At 40.6% G+C, this 21996-nt stretch overlaps 1 protein-coding gene across 6 annotated transcripts in view; it reads right to left on the bottom strand.

Moving 5' to 3' along the window:
* Positions 1-21996, bottom strand: part of LOC128687285 (uncharacterized) — a 53206-nt gene that overhangs the window by 6735 nt on the left and 24475 nt on the right. For 3 of the 6 annotated variants that reach the window (XM_070098345.1, XM_070098343.1, XM_070098346.1), the window contains 3 exons: positions 18694-18883; positions 11894-12385; positions 1013-1543 (listed from right to left, as the gene is read on the bottom strand). In XM_070098345.1, the coding sequence (XP_069954446.1) occupies positions 11952-12385; positions 18694-18883 (624 nt within the window). In that variant the 3' untranslated portion in view covers positions 1013-1543; positions 11894-11951. Of the gene's footprint in view, positions 1-1012; positions 1544-11893; positions 12386-18693; positions 18884-21996 lie in introns of those variants that run through there. The other 3 variants (XM_053774662.2, XM_053774660.2, XM_070098344.1) reach the window with 2 other exon arrangements.

Genomic DNA, 21996 nt, shown 5'->3' with positions numbered 1-21996 from the left:
TGAAGGAAAAGGACAGGCACCAAAGTAGGTGCAGGAAGGAAGGGCTTAAAGGCAATAAGGGTAATCATAACATCAAGCTTCTCCTGGCCTTGTATGATGATGAAATTCAGTTGTGAAGCAATCATAGATTCAAGGATTTTGAACTTGCACAAGCATTTTGTAATAGATACAATGAAACCAACTCCCTAGTAAATATGGTTAGGGTTTTTGGAGAGGCTGGTAAATAGCTGAACTGTTGTGTGGATGAAAGGACATAAGTGCATACACTTAAAATATCTTCATTAGAGATGCTTCAGTCCTGGACTCCTTGATACACGAGAACAAGAATGCACAGTATGTATAGTGGAGAGTGCAAGTCACAGGTCAGGTGATGACCTGCTGTCAGACCAGGTCTTGAGGGTGGAAAGGAAATATTAAAGAATTGAGACTTATTAAGAAACACAGGAAAGAAAAGGTTTGTGTATACTGAATGTAAGTTGAAGTCTGTAAGATTTACATCTTATTTTATGTATTTGTGAAAGAGAATTTGAATTTCAGTTAAAAAATTAAGATTTTAATTATACACTCAACTGAGAGAAGGATGGTACCTGCCTGGATGGATGCTGTCTACCAGCCTACTACAGGACTGCGAAGGATGGTACCTGCCTGGATGATTGCCGTCGACCAGCCTACTACAGAACTGAGAGAAGGATGGTACCTACCTGGATGATTGCTGTCTAACAGCCTACTATGGGACTGAGAGAAGGATGGTACCTGCCTGGATGGTTGCTGTCTACCAGCCTACTACAGGACTGAGAGAAGGATGGTGCCTGCCTGGATGATTGCTGTCTACTAGCCTACTACAGGACTGAGAGAAGGATGGTACCTGCCTGGATGATTTCTGTCTACCAGCCTACTACAGGACTGAGAAGGATGGTGCCTGCCTGGATGATTGCTGTCTACCAGCCTACTACAGGACTGAGAGAAGGATGGTACCTGCCTGGATGGTTGCTGTCTACCAGCCTACTACAGGACTGAGAGAAGGATGGTGCCTGCCTGGGTGATTGCTGTCTACCAGCCTACTACAGGACTGAGAGAAGGATGGTGCCTGCCTGGATGATTGCTGTCTACCAGCCTACTACAGAAGGGCCCCGTTTGTATGACTCTTAGGTTTCCGACCCCGTATGGTAAGCGAAAATCACCAGCAGGTGGAAAAGAGCATTTTTCTTTACTGTCAAATGCATCTAAAATGCAACTGTCGTGCAAAATTGGCAGAAAAGCGATGAAAGCCCCGAACATAATGAACAATGGCTCAATTGAAAGCCAATGAAAATGTGGAACACTGACAAGAAGATACTGTATATACAGGGCCTTCCTGTACCTGCTTAGTCCAAGTGACTACAGTCAAGTGGCCTTATCTCTGTAAAGTATTGTGTATATCTCTTGTACACTTACATGTTGGTCTGCTGAAGACAGTGTTGGTTGTGGGAAGACATATACTTGATTCTTATCTTCTGTTTTACTATCTCTTATGTCAGTCCATTTGTGCCAAGTAAAAAATTACCTGAAAAGTGCACAAATATAAAAAATCTGAAGCTTTTTAGAAATTTACAGAAAACTAACAAAAAAAAAAGTATGTACAGACAAATCATCAAAAAATTTGAGTCAAATTTAAGATCTAAAGAAACACAGAGGAAATTTTATGAAACTGCAGAAATGTAAAACAAAAGTCTGCATGAATATGTCTGAAATCCACACAAAGAAATGACAAAGTTGCAGAAATGTGGAAGCCTTTTTTTATAAATCTATAAAAAAATTGCTAAAGATACTGAAACTGGCAGAATAATATCAGTAGAAAATTATTACAATCACATGGGAAGCTCTAAACCCACATGGTCATACAATGACCGGGGAAATTAGGACTCAAGTCCGACTATATGAAAATAACCGGTTTCCCTGAATCCCTTCACCAAATATTACCCTGCTCACACTCAATAGATCGTCAGGTCCCAAGTTCCATTCGTCTCCATTCACTCCTATCTAACACGCTCAGGCACGCTTGCTGGAAGTCCAAGCCCCTTGCCCACAAAACCTCCTTTACCCCCTCTCTCCAACCCTTTCGAGAATGACCCCTACCACGCCTTCCTTCCCCTATAGATTTATATGCTTTCCATGTCATTCTACTTTGATCCATTCTCTCTAAATGACCAAACCACCTCAACAACCCCTTTTCTGCCCTCTGACTAATACTTTTATTAACTCCACACCTTTTCCTAATTTCCACACTCCGAATTTTCTGCATAATATTTACACCACACATTGCCCTTAAACAGGACATCTCCACTGCCTCCAACCGTCTCCTCGCTGCTGCATTTACCACCCAAGCTTCACACCCATATAAGAGTGTTGGTACTACTATACTTTCATACATTCCCTTCTTTGCCTCCATAGATAACGTTTTTTGACTCCACATATACCTCAACGCACCACTCACCTTTTTTCCCTCATCAATTCTATGATTAACCTCATCCTTCATAAATCCATCCGCCGACACGTCAACTCCCAAGTATCTGAAAACATTCACTTTTTCCATACTCCTCCTCCCCAATTTGATATCCAATTTTTCTTTATCTAAATCATTTGATACCCTCATCACCTTACTCTTTTCTTTGTTCACTTTCAACTTTCTACCTTTACACACATTCCCAAACTCATCCACTAACCTTTGCAATTTTTCTTTAGACTCTCCCATAAGCACAGTATCATCAGCAAAAAGTAACTGTGTCAATTCCCATTTTGAATTTAATTCCCCAAAATTTAATCCCACCCCTCTCCCGAACACCCTAGCATTTACTTCCTTTACAACCCCATCTATAAATATATTAAACAACCATGGTGACATTACACATCCCTGTCTAAGACCTACTTTTACCAGGAAGTAGTCTCCCTCTCTTCTACACACCCTAACCTGAGCCTCACTATTTTTTTTTTTATTATCACACCGGCCGATTCCCACCAAGGCAGGGTGGCCCGAAAAAGAAAAACTTTCACCATCATTCACTCCATCACTGTCTTGCCAGAAGGGTGCTTTACACTACAGTTTTTAAACTGCAACATTAACACCCCTCCTTCAGAGTGCAGGCACTGTACTTCCCATCTCCAGGACTCAAGTCCGGCCTGCCGGTTTCCCTGAATCCCTTCATAAATGTTACTTTGCTCACACTCCAACAGCACGTCAAGTATTAAAAACCATTTGTCTCCATTCACTCCTATCAAACACGCTCACGCATGCCTGCTGGAAGTCCAAGCCCCTCGCACACAAAACCTCCTTTACCCCCTCCCTCCAACCCTTCCTAGGCCGACCCCTACCCCGCCTTCCTTCCACTACAGACTGATACACTCTTGAAGTCATTCTGTTTCGCTCCATTCTCTCTACATGTCCGAACCACCTCAACAACCCTTCCTCAGCCCTCTGGACAACAGTTTTGGTAATCCCGCACCTCCTCCTAACTTCCAAACTACGAATTCTCTGCATTATATTCACACCACACATTGCCCTCAGACATGACATCTCCACTGCCTCCAGCCTTCTCCTCGCTGCAACATTCATCACCCACGCTTCACACCCATATAAGAGCGTTGGTAAAACTATACTCTCATACATTCCCCTCTTTGCCTCCAAGGACAAAGTTCTTTGTCTCCACAGACTCCTAAGTGCACCACTCACTCTTTTTCCCTCATCAATTCTATGATTCACCTCATCTTTCATAGACCCATCCGCTGACACGTCCACTCCCAAATATCTGAATACGTTCACCTCCTCCATACTCTCTCCCTCCAATCTGATATTCAATCTTTCATCACCTAATCTTTTTGTTATCCTCATAACCTTACTCTTTCCTGTATTCACCTTTAATTTTCTTCTTTTGCACACCCTACCAAATTCATCCACCAATCTCTGCAACTTCTCTTCAGAATCTCCCAAGAGCACAGTGTCATCAGCAAAGAGCAGCTGTGACAACTCCCACTTTGTGTGTGATTCTTTATCTTTTAACTCCACGCCTCTTGCCAAGACCCTCGCATTTACTTCTCTTACAACCCCATCTATAAATATATTAAACAACCACGGTGACATCACACATCCTTGTCTAAGGCCTACTTTTACTGGGAAAAAATTCCCCTCTTTCCTACATACTCTAACTTGAGCCTCACTATCCTCGTAAAAACTCTTCACTGCTTTCAGTAACCTACCTCCTACACCATACACTTGCAACATCTGCCACATTGCCCCCCTATCCCCCCTGTCATACGCCTTTTCCAAATCCATAAATGCCACAAAGACCTCTTTAGCCTTATCTAAATACTGTTCACTTATATGTTTCACTGTAAACACCTGGTCCACACACCCCCTACCTTTCCTAAAGCCTCCTTGTTCATCTGCTATCCTATTCTCCGTCTTACTCTTAATTCTTTCAATTATAACTCTACCATACACTTTACCAGGTACACTCAACAGACTTATCCCCCTATAATTTTTGCACTCTCTTTTATCCCCTTTGCCTTTATACAAAGGAACTATGCATGCTCTCTGCCAATCCCTAGGTACCTTACCCTCTTCCATACATTTATTAAATAATTGCACCAACCACTCCAAAACTATATCCCCACCTGCTTTTAACATTTCTATCTTTATCCCATCAATCCCGGCTGCCTTACCCCCTTTCATTTTACCTACTGCCTCACGAACTTCCCCCACACTCACAACTGACTCTTCCTCACTCCTACAAGATGTTATTCCTCCTTGCCCTATACACGAAATCACAGCTTCCCTATCTTCATCAACATTTAACAATTCCTCAAAATATTCCTTCCATCTTCCCAATACCTCTAACTCTCCATTTAATAACTCTCCTCTCCTATTTTTAACTGACAAATCCATTTGTTCTCTAGGCTTTCTTAACTTGTTAATCTCACTCCAAAACTTTTTCTTATTTTCAACAAAATTTGTTGATAACATCTCACCCACTCTCTCATTTGCTCTCTTTTTACATTGCTTCACCACTCTCTTAACTTCTCTCTTTTTCTCCATATACTCTTCCCTCCTTGCATCACTTCTACTTTGTAAAAACTTCTCATATGCTAACTTTTTCTCCCTTACTACTCTCTTTACATCATCATTCCACCAATCGCTCCTCTTCCCTCCTGCACCCACTTTCCTGTAACCACAAACTTCTGCTGAACACTCTAACACTACATTTTTAAACCTACCCCATACCTCTTCGACCCCATTGCCTATGCTCTCATTAGCCCATCTATCCTCCAATAGCTGTTTATATCTTACCCTAACTGCCTCCTCTTTTAGTTTATAAACCTTTACCTCTCTCTTCCCTGATGCTTCTATTCTCCTTGTATCCCATCTACCTTTTACTCTCAGTGTAGCTACAACTAGAAAGTGATCTGATATATCTGTGGCCCCTCTATAAACATGTACATCCTGAAGTCTACTCAACAGTCTTTTATCTACCAATACATAATCCAACAAACTACTGTCATTTCGCCCTACATCATATCGTGTATACTTATTTATCCTCTTTTTCTTAAAATATGTATTACCTATAACTAAACCCCTTTCTATACAAAGTTCAATCAAAGGGCTCCCATTATCATTTACACCTGGCACCCCAAACTTACCTACCACACCCTCTCTAAAAGTTTCTCCTACTTTAGCATTCAAGTCCCCTACCACAATTACTCTCTCACTATCTCACTATCCTCATAAAAACTCTTTACAGCATTTAATAACTTACCACCTATTCCATATACTTGCAACATCTGCCATATTTCTCCCCTATCCACTCTATCATATACCTTTTCTAAATCCATAAATGCAATAAAAACTTACCTACCTTTATCCAAATACTGTTTACATATATGCTTCAATGTAAACACTTGATCTACACATCCCCTACCCACTCTGAAACCTCCTTGCTCATCCACAATCCTACATTCTGTCTTACCTCTAATTCTTTCAATTATAACCCTACCGTACACTTTTCCTGGTACACTCAGTAAACTTATTCCTCTATAATTTTTACAGTCTCTTTTGTCCCCTTTCCCTTTATATAAAGGGACTATACATGCTCTCCGCCAATCCCTAGGTACCTTCCCCTCTTTCATACATTTATTAAACAAAAGTACCAACCACTCCAACACTATATCCCCCCCTGCTTTTAACATTTCTGTCATGATCCCATCAGTTCCAGCTGCTTTACCCCCTTTCATTCTACGTAATGCCTCACGTACCTCCCCCACACTTACATTCTGCTCTTCTTCACTCCTAAAAGATGGTATACCTCCCTGACCAGTGCATGAAATTACTGCCTCTCTTTCTTCCTTAACATTTAAAAGTAAAGAAATAATAAAGAAATAATAAATAAGAAATAATAAACTGTTTATATAAAGTGTACAGTGGACCCCCGGTTTACGATATTATTTCATTCCAGAAGTATGTTCAGGTGCCAGTACTGACCAAATTTGTTCCCATAAGGAATATTGTGAATTAGATTAGTCCATTTCAGACCCCCAAACATACACATACAAACGCACTTACATAAATACATTTACATAATTGGTCGCATTGGGAGCTGATCGTAAACCGGGGATCCACTGTATATGTACTTACACATTGAACATAACTGATACAATTTGTTTTGTTTAATCACTGAACATAACTGATACGGTATCTCCTGCGAGCTGCTTCTCTCTCAACCACGTCAGCAGCAACTTCTCCATCTTTTCACGGACAGAGGTTCGCAGCTTAGACGTTATTGTAACACCCTTGGCTGGCACTACAGCCTTTAACGACTCCTGCTGCTTTAGTATTGTACATATAGTAAATTATTATTATTATTATAATCAAGGGGAAGGATTATACAGCGCCTGGGGGGGGGGAGATGTGGAAGGCATTCAGTCTTAATTCGAGGAACTGGAGCACAGACCCAATTCCCTTAATCAAGAGCCTCTCACCAACATAAAAGAACCTTCCTTGAGGGGTACATATATTAGATGTACTGCGCTAGTACTGTCTGGCTAAATCCACAACTCATGCGCCTTGCATATGTTTATCTATGATTTCATGCGTTAATTCCATGGAAATCATAATCTTTTTCTTCTCAGCACTGTCCTTTACACTTATTTTCTTAGGACCCATGGTTAGAAAGCAAAACTTGGCAAAATGACTGTCAAAATTGTAATTCAAATCTAGCGGCAGGATTTTGAATTATTATTACGTACGTATTATGTACATTATTATTATTATTATTATTATTATTAATTTGGGGAACTGAAGCTCTATCGTTATTGTAAAATAATAATAATAATTATTATAATTATTGATAATTTAGGGAACTAAAGCTCTATTGTTATAATAATTATTGTTATTACTATTAATTTAGGGAACAAGCTCTATCATCATTGCAATAATAATAATTATTATTATTGATAATTTAGAGAACTGAAGCTCTGTCATTATTATTATTATTATTACTATTATTATTATTAATTTAGGAACAAGAGCATATATCCAATTCCCAAGATCAAGAGCCCCTCACCAGTGTCAAGGAACCTTGATGCTGGTAAGGGGCTCTTGATGTAAGGAACTGGATATGTGCTCAAGTTCTCTACATTATTAATAATATTAATAATAATAATAATAAAAATAATAATAATAATAATTATAATGACAGAGCTTCAGTTCCCTAAATTATCAATAGTAATAATTATAATAATTATTACAATAACGATAGAGCTTCAGTTCCCTAAATTATCAATAGTAATAATTATAATAATTATTACAATAACGATAGAGCTTCAGTTCCCTAAATTATCAATAGTAATAATTATAATAATTATTACAATAACAATAGAGCTTCAGTTCCCTAAATTATCAATAGTAATATTATAATAATTATTACAATAACGATAGAGCTTCAGTTCCCTAAATTATCAATAGTAATAATTATAATAATTATTACAATAACAATAGAGCTTCAGTTCCCTAAATTATCAATAGTAATATTATAATAATTATTACAATAACGATAGAGCTTCAGTTCCCTAAATTATCAATAGTAATAATTATAATAATTATTACAATAACAATAGAGCTTCAGTTCCCTAAATTATCAATAGTAATATTATAATAATTATTACAATAACGATAGAGCTTCAGTTCCCTAAATTATCAATAGTAATAATTATAATAATTATTACAATAACAATAGAGCTTCAGTTCCCTAAATTATCAATAGTAATAATTATAATAATTATTACAATAACGATAGAGCTTCAGTTCCCTAAATTATCAATAGTAATATTATAATAATTATTACAATATCGATAGAGCTTCAGTTCCCTAAATTAATAATAATAATAATACAATATTATAAGAACGAGAGCTTCAGAACAAAGTCAGCTCAGTGCACTGTTTACCTCGCTGTGGGAGCAGTTCTTTCCTGATTGGCTTACATTTTTGACAGTCATTTGGCCAAATTTCTAACCATGGGTCCTAAGAAAGTAAGTGTAAAGGACAGTGCTGAGAAGAAAAAGATGATGATTTCCATTTTTATTATTATTATTATTATTATTATTATTATTATTAACTTAGGGAACTAGAGCACATATCCAATTCCCTAGATCAAGAGCCCCTCACCAGCATCAAAGAACCTTGATGCTGGTGAGGGGCTTCAGTTCCCTAAATTAATAATAATAATACATTATTATAACAATGAGAGCTTCAGAACGAAGTCAACTCAGTGCAGTGTTTACATCACAGTGGGAGCAGTTCTCTCCTGATTTGCTTACATTTTTGACAGTCACTTTGTCAAATTTTGCTTTTCTAACCATGGGTCCTAAGAAAGTACAGTGGTCCCCCGCTTTTCGTAGTTCCCGGCAATCGTAAATTTCACCAATCATAGGGGTATTTTCGTATAAACATGGACTCGCTTTTCATAGGTTGACTCGCGAGTCGTAGTTCGTCTGAGACGCGTACCCACGGCGTGAGCCGGGGCGGCAGCCAGTCTGGCATTGTTTACCAGTGAGCGAAGGTCCCCTCACGTGCTCCAGCGATATATTTCATAATATTTCATTTATTTTAGTGCTTGCAAGTACTAAATAAGCTGCCATGGCTCCAAAGAAAGCTCCTAGTGCCAAGCCTGTGGTAAAGAAGGTGAGAAATACGATTGAATTTAAGAAAACCATCATTGAACAATATGAAAGTGGTACAAGTGTGGCCGAACTGTCCAGGATGTATAAGAAACCCTACACAACCTTATGTTCCATAGTGGCCACGAAAAAGGAAATAAAGGACGCTGTTGTTGCAAAGGGAGTAACTATGCTGACAAAAATGAGATCACCAGTACTGGAAGAGGTTGAGAAGTTATTATTGGTGTGGATAAATGAGAAACAATTAGCAGGAGATACTCTTATGACTTCGATTATTTGTGAAAAGGCTAGGCAGTTGCATGAAGATTTGGTAAAGAAATTGCCTGCAAATAGTGGTGATGTGAGTGAATTTAAGGCCAGCAAAGGCTGGTTTGAGAGATTTAAGAACCGTACTGGCATACACAGTGTGGTAAGGCATGGTGAGGCTGCCAGTTCGGACCACAAGGCGGCTGAAAAATATGTGCATGAATTCCAGGAGTACATAGAGGCTGAAGGACTGAAACCTGAACAAGTGTTCAATTGTGACGAAACAGGCCTCTTTTGGAAGAAAATGCCAAAGAGGACCTTCATTACACAAGAGGAAAAGGCAATGCCAGGACACAAGCCTATGAAAGACAGGCTGACGCTAATGTTCTGTGCTAATGCTAGTGGGGATTTCAAAGTGAAGCCATTACTAGTGTACCATTCTGAAAAATCCCAGAGTGTTCAGGAAAAACAATGTTATGAAGAGTAAATTGTGTGTTTTGGAAATCTAATAGTAAGGCATGGGTCACGAGGGAAATTTTCGTCGAGTGGTTCAATGAAGTGTTTGGCCCTAGTGTGAAGGAGTATCTCCTGGAAAAGAAATTGGATCTCAAGTGCCTGCTAGTAATGGACAATGCACCTGCTCATCCTCCAAACTTGGATGACCTAATTTTCGAGGAGTTTGGGTTCATCACAGTAAAGTTCTTGCCCCCGAATACCACTCCTCTCCTCCAACCCATGGACCTGAAGGTTATTGCAAACTTTAAAAAACTCTACACAAAAGCAATGTTTCACAGGTGCTTGACTGTGACCACAGACACTCACTTGACCCTAAGAGAATTTTGGAGAGAACACTTCAGCATCCTCCACTGCATAACCCTTATAGGTATGGCTTGGGAGGGAGTGACTACCAGGACTTTGAACTCTGCCTGGAGAAAACTGTGGCCAGATTGTGTCGACAAGAGGGATTTTGAAGGATTTGGGACTGACCCTAATGAGCCTATGTCTGTTGTAAAATCAATTGTGGCACTGGGGAGTTCTATGGGGTTGGATGTGAGTTTGGAGGATGTGGAAGAATTGGTGGAAGACCACAATGAAGAGCTCACCACTGAGGAGCTGCAAGAGCTTCAGCAGGAAGAGCAACACATCGCAGCTCAGAATCTTGCTGCAGAGGAGGAGGAAGAGAGATGGAAGAAGGTGCCTTCTTCAGAAATTAAAGAGATTTTTACTATGTGGGGTAAGATGGAAAGCTTTATGGAGAAACATCACCCTAACAAGGTTGTTGCAAGCCAGGTTGGCAACATGTACAGTGACAAAAGTCTTGGGCCATTTTAGGGAAGTGTTAAAGAGACGCCAGAAACAGAGCTCTCTCTCCACAGTTATTTTGTGAGACAGGACTCCAGTGACTCTCAAGGTGGTCCTAGTGGCATTAAGAAACAGAGAAGAGAAGCAACCCCAGAAAAGCAAATGGTACCTGAGGTGTGGATGGAAGGGGATTCCCCTTCCAAACTATAAACAATCCACTCTCTCTCCTCCTCCAGTCTCCCATACACTAAGAAGAATCTCCAATAAAGGTAAGTGTTATGCTGTTAATGTTTCATTCATCATTTCCCATTGTATTGTTTATGTACTACATGTATATTTCATGTTAAAAATTTTTTTGTTTTAATACTTCTGGGTGTCAGGAACGGATTAATTGTATTTACATTATTTCTTATGGGGAAAATTGATTCGTAAATCGTAAATTTCGTTTATAGTAACGGCTCCAGGAACGGATTAATTATGAAAAACGAGGGACCACTGTAATTGTAAAGGACAGTGCTGGTAAGACAAAGAGAATGATTTCCATGGAATTAAAGCATGAAATCATAGATAAACAAGAGAGGTGTCTAGGTTTTGGGTTGAGGGGGAAGTGGGGGGGAGCTGGCTCGTAACTCAGAGCAAAAAATCGACCGATTGACGGCTTGTATCTCAAAAAACTTGTATGTTGGGGCACTCGTAAGTCAAGGTTCCACTGTACTTTCATCATCATTCAACACTTTCACCTCACTCATACATAATCACTGTCTTTGCAGAGGCGCCCAGATACAACAGCTTAGAAGCATATATAAAGATATGTAACATATCCCTCTAAACTGCCAATATCCCATTTATAGTACAGAATGTCATATCCAAGGATAAAAACTGAATCTCAATATTCTGAGGAATACTGTAGTTAACTTAGTGAACAGATTTTTTTTTACCACATTGGCAGTTTCCCACCAAGGCAGGGTGACCCAAAAAAGGAGAAATATTTTCATCATCACTCACTCCACTGTCTTGCCAGAGTTGTGCAAATACTACAGTTCAAAAACTGCAACATATCTTCACCCTTCCTTCAGAGTGCAGGCACTGTACTTCCCAACTCCAGGACTCAAGTCTGGCTAACTGGATGATGTACCATAATTACCTGTTAATGCTGCAAAAGATGAAATTACTCCAGTAGATTTAATACGTGTACACATTATTTAGAGTTGGTCAGAATACGCTTCAACAATTATAATTCCTTGCCCTGGGCTACCCGGGCGTTGATCATACTGGTGTTGATGTTGGACAGTTGTTCGGACTTCCTGGTTGGTCTGAGAGCTGGCCTGCTGTTCTAAAATGTTATTGATCCTGCGCAATTCTGACAAAATCTGCTTGAGAACATTATTAGTCTGTCTGTGGGTGTTACGCTGCTGATTGTTGGACTCTATTCTGGACTCCAGCTGCTGCAAACGACGATCGATGCCTAAGTTGACCTCCAGCTGTTGCACTCGGTCTAATATGCTCCTGTTTTGAGCTGCACGATGTTCACCTCCTTTCACGGGTGTTTTAGACCCAGGCTGCCTTCCTGTGTCCCAGCTTCTAGTAGGACCTGGAACACTGCTATCTCCTAATAATAATTTACACTCTTTTGCAACTGTAAAGAAAAATAACATAGACCTTTTTCAAGTGTCTGTTAATTGTGGAGAATCCAACTGCAAATTAATATAACAAAATGTGTATTATTAATACAGATGATGGGACTCTTCTCTAGGAAACTAGAAATAGTAGATGATAAGGTACCTAATCAGTCCCTGAACCTTGAATGTGTTGAAACTAGAGACAGCAGAGAATAAGACAATCAGTCCCTCAGTGTTGAAGAAGGTATTTAGCACCTTAGTCTTGATAAATCATATATACAATATGTATACAGTTTACTGCTAATATGTAAATTACAGAAGATCATACATAAATAACCTGCACATAGAAGAGAGGAGCTTATGAAGACAAACTTTGTAAATGGTCCAAGTCTGACCGAAACGTCGTCATAAGCTCGACTCTTCTATGTGTGGGTTATTTGTGTATCGTTCCAGTCACGGTATTGTGCCTTTTTTTGTTAGTTAAGATCATCATATTATTAGAGAGTAAATCAACAATTAGTTTCATACTTATGTAAAAATAAATCATTATTTTACTAAATAAGAATTAAATAAATGTAAAAATTCATGATTTTAGGACATTACTAAGTTACTAATAAGATAAAAATGATATTTTCTCCCTTCAATGAAAATGAAGGTAATTTATACTAGGAACAAACAGGAAGAAAGTGCCTGGGAATGTATACTAGAAACAGGCTGGAAGAAGGTACCTGAAAATGTATGCTAGGAACAGACAGGAAGAAGATACCTGGGAATGAATCCTAGGAACAGACAGGAAGAAGGTACCTGGGAATGTATACTAGGAACAGACAGGAAGAAGGTACCTGGGAATGTATACTAGGAACAGATAGGAAGAAGGTACCTAGGAATGTATACTAGGAACAGACAGGAAGAGAGTACCTGGGAATGTATACTAATTACAGACAGGAAGAAGGTACCTGGAAATATATACAGTGGTCCCCCGCTTTTCGTAGTTCCCGGCAATCGTAAATTTCACCAATCATAGGGGTATTTTCGTATAAACATGGACTCGCTTTTCATAGATTGACTCGCGAGTCGTAGTTCATCCAGGACGCGTACCCACGGCGTGAGCCAGGGCGGCAGCCAGTCTGGCATTGTTTACCAGTGAGCGAAGGTCCCCTCACGTGTTCCAGCGAAATATTTCATAATATTCCATTTATTTTAGTGCTTGCAAGTACTAAATAAGCTACCATGGCTCCAAAGAAAGCTCCTAGTGCCAAATCTGTGGTAAAGAAGGTGAGAAATACGATTGAATTTAAGAAAACCATCATTGAACAATATGAAAGTGGTACAAATGTGGCTGAACTGTCCAGGATGTATACGAAAAACGAGGGACCACTGTACTAGGAACAGATGGGAAGAAGGTACCTAGGAATATATCCTAGGAACAGAGAGGAAAAGGTACCTGGGAATATATCCTAGAAATAGACAGGAAGAAGGTACCTAGGAATATATCCTAGGAACAGACAGGAAGAAGGTACCTGGGAATGTATACTAGGAACAGACAGGAAGAAGGTACCTGGGAATGTATACTTGGAACAGACAGGAAGAAGGTACCTGGGAATGTATACTAGGAACAGACAGGAAGAAGATACCTGGGAATGTATACTACGAACAGACAGGAAGAAGGTACCTGGGAATGTATACTAGGAACAGATAGGAAGAAGGTACCTGGGAATGTATACTAGGAACAGACAGGAAGAAGGTACATGGGAATGTATACTTGGAACAGACAGGAAGAGGGTACCTGGGAATGTATACTAGGAACAGATGGGAAGAAGGTACCTGGGAATGTATCCTAGGAAGACAGGAAGAATGTACCTGGGAATATATCCTAGAAACAGACAGGAAGAAGGTACCTAGGAATATATCCTAGAAACAGGAAGAATGTACCTGGGAATATATCCTAGAAACAGACAGGAAGAAGGTACCTGGGAATATATCCTAGGAACAGACAGAAAGAAGGTACCTGAGAATGTATCCTAGGAACAGACAGGAAGAAGGTACCTGGGAATGTATACTAGGAACAGACAGGAAGAAGGTACCTGGGAATATATCCTAGGAACAGACAGAAAGAAGGTACCTGAGAATGTATCCTAGGAACAGACAGGAAGAAGGTACCTGAGAATGTATCCTAGGAACAGACAGGAAGAAGGTACCTGAGAATGTATCCTAGGAACAGACAGGAAGAAGGTACCTGGGAATATAACCTAGGAACAGACAGGAAGAAGGTACAGTGGTCCCTCGTTTTTCGTAATTAACCCGTTCCTGGAGCCGTTACTATAAACGAAATTTACAATTTACGAATCAATTTTCCCCATAAGAAATAATGTAAATACAATTAATCCGTTCCTGACACCCAGAAGTATTAAAACAAAAAAATTTTTAACATGAAATATACATGTAGTACATAAACAATACAATGGGAAATGATGAATGAAACATTAACAGCATAACACTTACCTTTATTGGAGATTCTTCTTAGTGTATGGGAGACTGGAGGAGGAGAGAGATTGGATTGTTTACAGTTTGGAAGGGGAATCCCCTTCCATCAACACCTCAGGTACCATTTGCTTTTCTGGGGTTGCTTCTCTTCTCTGTTTCTTAATGCCACTAGGACCACCTTGAGAGTCACTGGAGTCCTGTCTCACAAAATAACTGTGGAGAGAGCTCTGTTTCTGGCGTCTCTTTAACACTTCCCTAAAATGGCCCAAGACTTTGTCACTGTACATGTTGCCAATATGGCTTGCAACAACCTTGTTAAGGTGATGTTTCTCCATAAAGCTTTCCATCTTACCCCACATAGTAAAAATCTCTTTAATTTCTGAAGAAGGCACCTTCTTCCATCTCTCTTCCTCCTCCTCTGCAGCAAGATTCTGAGCTGCGATGTGTTGCTCTTCCTGCTGAAGCTCTTGCAGCTCCTCAGTGGTGAGCTCTTCATTGTGGTCTTCCACCAATTCTTCCCCATCCTCCAAACTCACATCCAACCCCATAGAACTCCCCAGTGCCACAATTGATTTTACAACAGACATAGGCTAATTAGGGTCAGTCCCAAATCCTTCAAAATCCCTCTTGTCAACACAATCTGGCCAAAATTTTCTCCAGGCAGAGTTCAAAGTCCTGGTAGTCACTCCCTCCCAAGCCATACCTATAAGGGTTATGCAATGGAGGATGCTGAAGTGTTCTCTCCAAAATTCCCTTAGGGTCAAGTGAGTGTCTGTGGTCACAATCAAGCACCTGTGAAACATTGCTTTTGTGTAGAGTTTTTTAAAGTTTGCAATAACCTGCTGGTCCATGGGTTGGAGGAGAGGAGTGGTATTCGGGGGCAAGAACTTTACTGTGATGAACCCAAACTCCTCGAAAATTAGGTCATCCAAGTTTGGAGGATGAGCAGGTGCATTGTCCATTACTAGCAGGCACTTGAGATCCAATTTCTTTTCCAGGAGATACTTCTTCACACTAGGGCCAAACACTTCATTGAACCACTCAACGAAAATTTCCCTCGTGACCCATGCCTTACTATTAGATTTCCAAAACACACACAATTTACTCTTCATAACATTGTTTTTCCTGAACACTCTGGGATTTTCAGAATGGTACACTAGTAATGGCTTCACTTTGAAATCCCCACTAGCATTAGCACAGAACATTAGCGTCAGCCTGTCTTTCATAGGCTTGTGTCCTGGCATTGCCTTTTCCTCTTGTGTAATGAAGGTCCTCTTTGGCATTTTCTTCCAAACGAGGCCTGTTTCGTCACAATTGAACACTTGTTCAGGTTTCAGTCCTTCAGCCTCTATGTACTCCTGGAATTCATGCACATATTTTTCAGCTGCCTTGTGGTCCGAACTGGCAGCCTCACCATGCCTTACCACACTGTGTATGCCAGTATGGTTCTTAAATCTCTCAAACCAGCCTTTGCTGGCCTTAAATTCACTCACGTCACCACTATTTGCAGGCAATTTCTTTACCAAATCTTCATGCAACTGCCTAGCCTTTTCACAAATAAACGATGTCATAAGAGTATCTCCTGCTAATTGTTTCTCATTTATCCACACCAATAATAACTTCTCAACCTCTTCCAGTACTGGTGATCTCATTTTTGTCAGCATAGTTACTCCCTTTGCAACAACAGCGTCCTTTATTTCCTTTTTCTTGGCCACTATGGAACATAAGGTTGTGTAGGGTTTCTTATACATCCTGGACAGTTCAGCCACACTTGTACCACTTTCATATTGTTCAATGATGGTTTTCTTAAATTCAATCGTATTTCTCACCTTCTTTACCACAGGCTTGGCACTAGGAGCTTTCTTTGGAGCCATGGCAGCTTATTTAGTACTTGCAAGCACTAAAATAAATGGAATATTATGAAATATTTCGCTGGAGCACGTGAGGGGACCTTCGCTCACTGGTAAACAATGCCAGACTGGCTGCCGCCCCGGCTCACGCCGTGGGTACGCGTCCCGGATGAACTATGACTCGCGAGTCAACCTATGAAAAGCGAGTCCATGTTTATACGAAAATACCCCTATGATTGGCGAAATTTACGATTGCCGGGAACTACGAAAAGCGGGGGACCACTGTACTTGGGAATATATACTAGAAACAGACAGGAAGAAGATACCTGGAAATGTATACTAGGAACAGACGGGAAGAAGGTACCTGGGAATATATCCTAGGAATAGACAGGAAGAAGGTACCTGGGAAAATATATTAGGAACAGACAGGAAGAAGGTACCTGAGAATGTATCCTAGGAACAGACAGGAAGAAGGTACATGGGAATATATACTAGAAACAGACAGGAAGAAGATACCTGGGAATGTATACTAGGAACAGACAGGAAGAAGGTACCTGGGAATGTATACTAGGAACAGACAAGAAGAAGGTACCTGGGAATGTATACTAGGAACAGACAGGAAGAAGGTACATGGGAATGTATACTAGGAACAGACAGGAAGAAGGTACCTGGGAATGTATACTAGGAACAGACAGGAAGAAGGTACATGGGAATGTATACTAGGAACAGACAGGAAGAAGGTACCTGGGAATGTATACTAGGAACAGACAGGAAGAAGGTACCTGGGAATGTATACTAGGAACATCCAGGAAGAAGGTACCTGGGAATGTATACTAGGAACAGACAGGAAGAGGGTACCTGGGAATGTATACTAGGAACAGATGGGAAGTAGGTACCTGGGAATGTATCCTAGGAAGACTGGAAGAAGGTACCTGGGAATATATCCTAGGAACAGACAGGAAGAAGGTACCTAGGAATATATCCTAGGAACAGACAGGAAGAAAGTACCTGGGAATGTATCCTAGGAACAGACAGGAAGAAGGTACCTAGGAATATATCCTAGGAACAGACAGGAAGAAAGTACCTGGGAATGTATCCTAGGAACAGACAGGAAGAAGGTACCTAGGAATATATCCTAGGAACAGACAGGAAGAAACCTGGGAATGTATCCTAGGAACAGACAGGAAGAAGGTACCTAGGAATATATCCTAAGAACAGACAGGAAGAAAGCACCTGGGAATGTATCCTAGGAACAGACAGGAAGAAAGTACCTGGGAATGTATCCTAGGAACAGACAGGAAGAAGGTACCTGGGAATGTATACTAGGAACAGACAGGAAGAAAGTACCTGGGAATGTATCCTAATAACAGACAGGAAGAAGGTACCTGGGAATGTATCCTAGGAACAGACAGGAAGAAAGCACCTGGGAATGTATCCTAGGAACAGACAGGAAGAAAATACCTGGGAATGTATCCTAATAACAGACAGGAAGAAGGTACCTGGGAATGTATCCTAGGAACAGACAGGAAGAAAGTACCTGGGAATGTATACTAGGAACAGACAGGAAGAAAGCACCTGGGAATGTATCCTAGGAACAGACAGGAAGAAGGTACCTGGGAATGTATACTAGGCACAGTTGGGAAGAGAGTTGTCAATTATTATCACTTGTGCACCTTGACTTACTCTGGTTCAACTGCAATATTTAAACTTTACGATGGTGAAAAAGCAATTACATGTACTTTGGAGATGAAATTTAAAACAAAATTACCCAGTAAGGCGGCAAATCCATAATGTGAATACAATTTTTTTATGTTTGAAAACTGATATTTAGTTGGTTACAGTAATTAATAGTTTATGTACTTATTTATTGACAGTAGCATTTATTTACTTATTTTTTAGCATATGTTAGTTTTCGACTTTCAATATTTTTGACCTAAAATGGGTTTGTCGGAATGTAACCCCATGGTGAGTCAAGAAGGATCTGTAATTACCATTTGTTGAAATGTTGATGGTGTTTTTCATGTCTCGGACTCGAGTATAGAAGGACCAGAGAGAGACTGAACCCGTGGCATCAGCCTCGGCTTGGTGGTACTGGAAGTCTTTCTGCAGTAGGAACCACTTGTGTTGGCACTGGGCACTGTGCACGTCATGACCCTCTAGTGCCATCTGCTGCGCAATTTCCTGTTTGAGAAAAAATACAAGAATAAAACACAATTATTTTTTTATTAACACATCAGCCAATTCCCACCAAGGTAGGGTGGCCCGAAAAAGAAAAACTTTCACCATCATTCACTCCATCACTGTCTTGCCAGAAGGGTGCTTTACACTACAGTTATAAAACTGCAACATTAACACCCGTCCTTCAGAGTGCAGACACTGTACTTCCCATCTCCAGGACTCAAGTCCGGCCTGCCGGTTTCCCTGAACCCCTTCATAAATGTTACTTTGCTCACACTCCAACACCACATCAAGTATTAAAAACCATTTGTCTCCATTCACTCTTATCAAATACGCTCACGCATGCCTGCTGGAAGTCCAAGCCCCTCGCACACAAAACCTCCTTTACCCCCTCCCTCCAACCTTTCCTAGGCTGACCCCTACCCCGCCTTCCCTCCACTACAGATTTATACACTCGACAACCCTTCCTCAGCCCTCTGGACAACAGTTTTGGCAATCCCGCACCTCCTCCTAACTTCCAAACTACGAATTCTTGGCATTATATTCACACCACACATCACCCTCAGACATGACATCTCCACTGCCCCCAGCCTTCTCCTCGCTGCAACATTCATCACCCATGCTTCACACCCATATAAGAGCATTGGTAAAACTATACTCTCATACATTCCCCTCTTTGCCTCCAAGGACAAAGTTCTTTGTCTCCACAGACTCCTAAATGCACCGCTGACCCTTTTCCCTTCATCAATTCTATGAGGCACCTCATCTTTCATCGATCCATCTGCTGACACGTCCACTCCCAAATATCTGAATAGTACATTCACCTCCTCCATACTCTCTCCCTCCAATCTGATATCCAATTTTTCGTCCCCTAATCTTTTTGCTATCCTCATAACCTTACCCTTTCCTATATTCACTTTTTTCTTCTTTTACATACCCTACCAAATTCATCCACCAACCTCTGCAACTTCTCTTCAGAATCTCCCAAGAGCACAGTGTCATCAGCAAAAATCCAACTGTGACAACTCCCACTTTGTGTTTGATTCTTCATCTTTTAGCTCCACACCTCTTGCCAAGACCCTCGCATTCTCTTCTCTTACAACCCCATCTATAAATATATTGAACAACCACGGTGACATCACACATTCTTGCCTAAGGCCTACTTTTACTGGGAAATAATCTCCCTCTTTCCTACATACTCTAACCTGAGCCTCACTATCCTCGTAAAAGCTCTTCACTGCATTCAGTAACCTACCTCCTATACCATACACCTGCAACATCTGCCACATTGCCTCCCTATTCACCCTGTCATATGCCTTTTCCAAATCCATAAATGCCACAAAAACCTCTTTAGCCTTATCTAAATACTGTTCATCTATATGTTTCACTGTAAACACCTGGTCTACACACCCCCTACCTTTCCTAAAGCCTCCTTCTTCCTCTGCTATCCTACTCTCCATCTTACTCTTAATTCTCTCAATAATAACTCTACCATACACTTTACCAGGTATACTCAACAGACTTATCCCCCTATAATTTTTGCACTCTCGTTTATCTCCTTTGCCTTTATACAAAGGAACTATGCATGCTCTCTGCCAATCCCTAGGTACCTTACCCTTTTCCATACATTTATTAAATAATAGCACCAACCACTCCAAAACTATATCCCCACCTGCTTTTAACATTTCTATCTTTATCCCATTAATCCCAGCTGTCTTACCCCTTTTCATTCTACCCACTGCCTCACGAACTTCCCCCACACTCACAACTGGCTCTTCCTCACTCCTATGAGATGTTATTCCTCCTTGCCCTATACACGAAATCACAGCTTCCCTATCTTCATCAACATTTAACAATTCCTCAAAATATTCCCTCCATCTTCCAAATACCTCTAACTCTCCATTTAATAACTCTCCTCTCCTATTTTTAACTGACAAATCCATTTGTTCCCTAGGCTTCCCCAACTTGTTAATCTCACTCCAAAACGTTTTCTTATTTTCAACAAAATTTGTTGATAACATCTCACCCACTCTCTCATTTGCTCTCTTTTTACATTGCTTCACCACTCTCTTAACCTCTCTTTTTCTCTCCATATACTCTTCCCTCCTTGCATCACTTCTACTTTGTAAAAACCTCTCATATGCTAACTTTTTCTCCCTTACTACTCTCTTTACATCATCATTCCACCAATCGCTCTTCTTCCCTCCTGCACCCACTTTCCTGTAACCACAAACTTCTGCTGAACACTCTAACACTACATTTTTAAACCTACTCTATACATCTTCAGCCCCATTGCCTATATTCTCACTAGGCCATCTATCCTCCAATAGTTTTTTTTTTTTTATTATTAACACACTGGCCAATTCCCACCAAGGTAGGGTGGCCCGAAAAAGAAAAACTTTCACCATCATTCACTCCATCACTGCCTTGCCAGAAGGGTGCTTTACACTACAGTTTTTAAATTGCAACATTAACACCCCTCCTTCAGAGTGCAGGCAATGTTCTTCCCATCTCCAGGACTCAAGTCTGGCCTGCCGGTTTCCCTGAATCCCTTCATAAATGTTACTTTGCTCACACTCCAACAGCACGTCAAGTATTAAAAACCATTTGTCTCCATTCACTCCTATCAAACATGCTCACGCATGCCCGCTGGAAGTCCAAGCCCCTCGCACACAAAACCTCCTTTACCCCCTCCCTCCAACCTTTCCTAGGCCGACCCCTACCTCGCCTTCCTTCCACTACAGACTGATACACTCTTGAAGTCATTCTGTTTCGCTCCATTCTCTCTACATGTCCAAACCACCTCAACAACCCTTCCTCAGCCCTCTGGACAACAGTTTTGGTAATCCCGCACCTCCTCCTAACTTCCAAACTAAGAATTCTCTGCATTATATTCACACCACACATTGCCCTCAGACATGACATCTCCACTGCCTCCAGCCTTCTCCTCGCTGCAACATTCATCACCCATGCTTCACACCTATATAAGAGCGTTGGTAAAACTATAAGAGCGTTGGTAAAACTAAACTCTCATACATTCCCCTCTTTGCCTCCAAGGACAAAGTTCTTTGTCTCCCCAGACTCCTAAGTGCACCGCTCACCCTTTTCCCCTCATC

The sequence above is a fragment of the Cherax quadricarinatus genome, chromosome 62 (assembly GCF_038502225.1).
Source record: "Cherax quadricarinatus isolate ZL_2023a chromosome 62, ASM3850222v1, whole genome shotgun sequence".
Lineage (NCBI taxonomy): Eukaryota > Metazoa > Arthropoda > Malacostraca > Decapoda > Parastacidae > Cherax > Cherax quadricarinatus.
Note: the sequence above shows the minus strand (reverse complement) of the source record. Positions and strands in the feature narration are given on the sequence as shown.